Source organism: Accipiter gentilis, chromosome 7, assembly GCF_929443795.1.
Source record: "Accipiter gentilis chromosome 7, bAccGen1.1, whole genome shotgun sequence".
NCBI classification, from domain to species: Eukaryota; Metazoa; Chordata; class Aves; order Accipitriformes; family Accipitridae; genus Astur; species Astur gentilis.
The window spans coordinates 7,492,608-7,498,607 of NC_064886.1; the positions used below are offsets into that span (position 1 = coordinate 7,492,608).

The 6,000-nt window shown below is 51.5% G+C and overlaps 1 protein-coding gene across 6 annotated transcripts in view; it reads left to right on the plus strand.

Annotated features, from left to right (window-relative positions):
* Positions 1 to 6,000, plus strand: part of TBX1 (T-box transcription factor 1) — a 19,063-nt gene extending 13,063 nt beyond the window's left edge. For all 6 annotated transcript variants that reach the window (XM_049805996.1, XM_049805994.1, XM_049805995.1 and 3 more), the window contains 3 exons: positions 1,017 to 1,084; positions 1,286 to 1,386; positions 2,197 to 6,000. In XM_049805996.1, coding sequence (XP_049661953.1) covers positions 1,017 to 1,084; positions 1,286 to 1,386; positions 2,197 to 2,648 — 621 coding nt within the window. In that variant the 3' untranslated portion in view covers positions 2,649 to 6,000. The remainder of the gene's footprint in view (positions 1 to 1,016; positions 1,085 to 1,285; positions 1,387 to 2,196) is intronic.

Here is a 6,000-nt window from a genome sequence, read left to right on the forward strand (position 1 = left end):
TTTGGCTAAACCTGCTATTTTACTTCTCTAAACTCGTAGCGGTCTGTTCCTCCCCGGAATACAATTGTATGTTAAAAAAAGAAACAAAACGAAACAAAACGACCCAGCCCCCCTAATGTGATGCGGATTTCTGGGCAGCAGTTAATCCAATTGCTGCTTTAAATCGCATCAGCGTAACGTGAAGAGCAGGAATCCCAGCCGCGAGTGCAAATACGATTTCATAGCGGGGGCTTTTCAGCGCTGCTCCAAAACCGCCTCGCTCCGCGCTGATGCCGCAGCCCCGCAGCGGGGCTGGATCGCGGGGCTGTCCCCGAGCAGCCGCTGGCGGTGCCACCCTCTGCAGTGGCTCCGAGCAAACCGACCCGGGTCCCCCCGGGATGCTGCGGTCGGACCGGCACCCCGCCCCAGAGAGGCGGCGGGGGCCGGAGCAAGGCTGTGCCTTTAAGGGGCTCCGGAGTCCCTCCCCGGCTGGCATTTGCCTGATGGCTCTGGACAGCTGCTCTTTCTCTCCTGCTTTCTATCAGTTTGACCTCTAAGGCTGGAACTGTCACTGAGGGGCTTAACGTTTGTTTTTCAACCCATTCCGGAAACTCACAATCGCATACTTTATCCGTGGATTTGCTTAAATATAGAAAATGTCCTGCCTTCTCCCTGGCGAATTAAATAAATACATAAGTATGATTTATCCAGTGATTTGTTTTAGCTGCTCCGGTGGTGACCCATATAATATGGCATTTTCTTACAAGTGCATTTACACAGCTTTTGCAGCCAACTCGGGCTGCCTCTCCCTTTGCCTTGAACTCCTATTAGATAGCGTACTAGCCGCATTTTCTAACAGAGGGAAAGCACGTTTGTGCTCTGTGGCAGAGCGTGCCCTGGCTCCACCGGCCACCTGGGCCCTCTCTGTTACACTAGGCACTGCTGACTCCCAAAGCCCACTCAGGGACACCCTCACTGTCTGACCAGGGAGCCCCGTGCAAACTGCTTTGAGACATTTACCCCGCTTTTCCTCACAGATCACGCAGCTGAAGATTGCCAGCAACCCTTTCGCCAAGGGATTCAGAGACTGTGACCCTGAGGACTGGTAAGGCTGTGTCTTTATTAAGTATTGACTGCACCCCACTTTCACATGCACCTGCCCGGCTTACACTTGCACAAGGCTTGCATGGAATTCAGGGGACACTGGGTCAGGCCCCCGTTTGCCAGCTGCGGCTCACAGCGGCAATGCTCCAAGTGCTCATTCTGTTGGACCATCAGCTCTGTATCACTTCTCTCCTTCTTCCAGGCCCAGGAATCACAGGCCAGGGGCCCTTCCTCTAATGAGCGCTTTTGCCAGATCCCGGAATCCAGTCTCTTCCCCAGCCCACCAGAACGGGACAGAGAAAGGTGAGAGCCCCCAACGGCTGGGCCAGCCTGTCACCCTGGACCTGCTGGCCTGCACGGCCGGCCTCAGCGCGTGCATGCTTGGGGCCAGAGTTGCACACCATGCTGGTGCACAGCCACCTGCAGCGGGCACGGCTCCATTGCTAATGAGCTTTGCACTACCACCTATTTTTTAAACAAAAGTAGCCACCTTCGTAGCCTAATTTGTTCTTCCTAGGTCTAAAACACTCACTGCTGTTGTGCTTAAGCAACTTTGCTGCTTTGAATGACACTGCCCTTTTCCTTTAGTGTCCCATTTTTGACTTTTCGGCAGCAGGTTCAGCTTTTCAGGCAGGGATGCTGTGAGGGCCACTGTCTCCTCCTCCCGTTGCCCTTTTAACGCTCCTCAGCAGCGCGTTCAGGGCCGACCCGCTCCCATTCAGGAGCTGCAGTCAGGTCGAACAGCACCTCTGCCCATTGACTCCTTTTCCATTACGCAGAGCAAACAACTGCAAAGACAACCGAGGGCCTTTCTTCCAACACACTCCGGGCCTGCAAAATAAAGGGAAGTCTGTATTTGTTTAGTGTTACACAATTGCAAAAATTTCAGGCGTGTACCAGCTTGTCAGTCAATTCAGCTCCATTTATCGCAGTCAGAAGGTCCTGCCCCACAAGCCCCGGTTCCTGCTGCATGCTGCTGCACACTTCGCTTGCAAGCCTTGCTTTTATCTTCGCGCGCCGCTTTTCTTTTTTTTTTTTTTTAATTGATTTAAGTTGATTACCTGCAGCCCGGCCCGTCGGGGGCGGCGGTGCTGACGCTGTGTGCCCCCGCAGATGCTGCCGAGAGCCGGCGGGAGTACGAGCGGGAGGCGGCCGGCGGGACGCCGCTGCACGCCGAGGCCGCGCACCAGCAGCTCATGTCCCGCGTCCTCAGCCCCGCGCTGCCGGGCGGCGGCGGCGGCGGCGGCCTGGTGCCGTTGGGCGGCGCGGGCGCCGGCCGGCCCAGCCCGCCCCACCACGAACTGCGCCTGGAGCCCGCCGCCTCGGAGCCCCTCCACCACCACCCCTACAAGTACCCGCCGGCGGCGGCCGCCGCCTACGACCACTACCTGGGGGCGAAGAGCCGGCCCGCCCCCTACCCCCTCCCCGGCATCCGCGGGCACAGCTACCACCACCACCATCACCACCACCACCACATGAACGCGGCGGCCGCGGCGGCGGCGGCGGCCGCCAACATGTACTCGTCGGCCGGCGCGCCCGCCAACTACGACTACGGGCCCAGATAACGGCGCCGCGCGCGCCCCGCCGAGCCGCCGACGGCGCGAGAGACTGGCGGCGGCGGCCGCGCGTGCCGCGACCGTTACCGTCCTTCCCCCCCCCCCTTCCCGCCTTTCCCTCTCTTCCCGCCTTACGAGTGAGCTGATAGGCCACCTTGACCTGATCGACAATCGGAGAGCCCAATCGCAGGAAGCCGACCCCCCCCCCCCACCGTCCCGCTCCCCACCCATCGGCGGGCCGTGAGGGCGGGCGGCGGCGGGATGCGGGTTGGGGGGTGCAGGAGGCTGGTCGGGGCGCGCCGGGCGCTTCCCATCGCGGTGTGACCCGCAGCTGCACTTTGATAAACGAAGCCATATGTGGTTATCTCCCTATCCCCGCGCCTCCGTTCTCGCGGATGCCTCGCGAGTGCGCCGGGCACCGAAGACCGTAGGGCCGCTGGGAAGCGGCGGGAGGACGGGGAAGCGGCCGCGGTGAGGTGACTTGCCCCCTTCTCACTCGCCTGCCGGGTTGTCTGAGGGAGATTCGGTGTTGCCGCCAGTTTTGGCGTTGCCGCGGCTGTTTCCCAGCCCAGCGGGATGTGTAACGTTAGCGCCGAGCGGGGAGGGCTGCGGGGCTGGCTGTGAGCACCAGCGGACACCAGCCCCCGGCAGCGGCGGGCCCCCCGGGGATGGAGCGTAATTCTGCACGTGTCGATGTCTCTCTTTTACCTCGGGCACGCATGGCCTCCCTCACAGTTGGTTCAGGTGGTTCTTTGAGGAGTCTGTCAGAGGAAGCAGGGTTTAGCTTAAGGGAACGCTTTGAATCTTCACTGTCAGAACAAATTGTCTGCTTCTCCTCCGGTCCTGACCTGCTTGTGAGTTCTGGGGTTCATTGGGGCGGCTTAACCACAACAGCATTTTCTGGAGCTGTTGAGAAGAGCCCGTGGCCAAGAGCACAGCCATGTACAGCTTCTTGTTTTCACAACGATGGATGCTAAGGTTTAAAAAACAGCCTCGGGGTGGGGGGAATACCTGCAGAATTTAGGCTGTGTATTCTCAGCAATAGTTTGTGAACTGGCTGCTTCCCAGGCAGCCTCACAGTACTGCCTTCCTACATCCTTTTCCGAGCTCTTGATGCTCTCCCGTTGAGAGGTGCCTTTTAGAGGAACTTAAGGGTTTTTTTTCCCAGAATGCCTCACCCCTTATATTTGGCTGACCCAAACTGCAGTAGTCCCAAAGCACCTATTCTGCACCTACCTGCTTGCTGCATCTTCCCTCTTAAAGCTGGTAAGTACTTTTTTCTTTTTTTCCTTTAATATCTTCCTTCAGTAGTCTTTCCTTATTGTTTAAAAGATGGGCCTGTTCATCACAGTTTCTCCAGTGATGTGTTTTGAGTAGCTGGCTTGTGGTTTTTGTCAGATGTTCACCGAACAGCCGTCCTTTTGTGTTCAGAGAAGGTATTGAACAGCTCCTCAGCTGTGTTGGTATACAGTATTATGAACACTTTTCTGATTCTTCCACATGACTCTATGAAAAGAAGGGTTTTTTTTGGTTTGGGTTTTTTTTTTTTTTGAAGCCCTCTATTCATCCATGTTTGTGCATTTTTCCCTACAAACCTTTTAAAACATAATCTTTCCCTTGTGCAGGTGGCAGTGTTAATAGCAATGTTTATACCGTCTTTGGCAGTGGGCTTTGGGCTTCGGGCTTCCAAAACTTTTTGGAAGGGTTTAAGAAGGGATACAGGCTAACATGAATATTTTATGTAATTTTTTTTCTGTTATAAAAAAATATATCTGGATCCATGAAAAAAGACTTGTGCAAGAAATATGTATTTTATTTGACATTTGCAGTGAATTGTGAGATTCTTAGTGTCTGACTAAACCATAACTAATGTTCTCAGAAAGGTTGATGTAAAATACCTTGTGTTTATTACTAGTCAGTGGGAAATGGCTCTCGGATGTGCTCTGTTGCTTTGCCGCTGTTATATCAGAGTTTTCAGTATGATTTGTTATCTGTAAACTGATTAGTGCCAAAGCTTTGGTCAAACGTTTGATGAAGTTGTTATATTTATTATTTCCTTCAAAGATTATACAAACGCTTTTTTTTTTCTTGATAGTTGCAGTGTAGGAAAAAAAGTGAAGACAACCAAAGAATCATATCTGCAAACAGTGTAGATACATGTAGATATTTGTAGATATTTGTAGATAATCTTATTTCATTTAAATTGAAAAGACATTGGACAGTGACATTTATAAATGTTTTTCCTCTTCTTTCTTTCTTTCATTTCTTGTTTGATCATTTGTTTATATTTGTCTGCTCTGAAGTCTAAACCTCCCCTACCAAATGAGGTCATTTAAATAAGGAGGGATACTAAACTGGAGTTGTTTAGTCTGAGCGAATAGTGAATCTCCATAGGTGATTGCTCCCGCCCTTCTCTCTCCGGTTGCTGGAGCTGCCTGGTTGTAGTGATCTATGGTTATGCAATAACTTGCAGGGTTGGGGTTCCGGGCTGAAAAGGATACCGTACACTTCTGTTTGTGTTGGTGAGCACCTATTTTCTTTAAATATACATAGACTGCTGCAAGAAGTGCCGCTGGCTCTCAGTGCAGACTGGCCACACACCTTTTCAAACGTACTTTACTGCACAAGAGCTGAGGGGACTGCATGACCCAAGATGCCAGGACTAAACGGTACTGTTACAGAAAGTGGATTGAGGTCCTTGCTCTGACTGTAGGAATTTTAATTTATCTCCATTAGAAGAAGAGAAAATTACAGAACTCCAACCTATGGCTGCAGGCAGCGGGCCTTCAGGATCACTAGTCTATCCTCTGTGCTAGAAGAACCACTACAGAAATCTTGTGTCTGAGTTGAAAAGAGAGACCATGCAGCTGTATCAAGACTACAGTTTTAACTATGAAAATGGTATTTCTAACCTTGCTTTTAGGCCATCAGCATGCAAGGTGCTTATATATGTTAGTATTAACCATATTAGCAGTCCATTTCATGTCATGTTTTAGTCCTTAAATCAGCCTTTCTCGGGACTTTGACTAGTGTTTCCTCCTTGTGTAGCTATGTCTGTCTCACTGGATGGGAGTGTTCCAGATACGGAAAGGAAGCAGGGGTATTTTTGTATCACAACAAAAAATCCACTTCAAACAAACAAAAAACCCCACATAACACTGCACATTGACTAGTAAAAGCCTTTTGAAAATCACAGAAAATCTGTAAGTTTAATTTCATGTTACCTGTCAGCCCCCAGTTAGTCAAAGATATGTCATGTACAGGTCATGCCTTATCTATATGTACTGCAGTTTCATTTGAAAAGTGACTTTGTATGATTTGAGTACATGTATGTTTAAACTTCACTCAGTACATGCTGTCA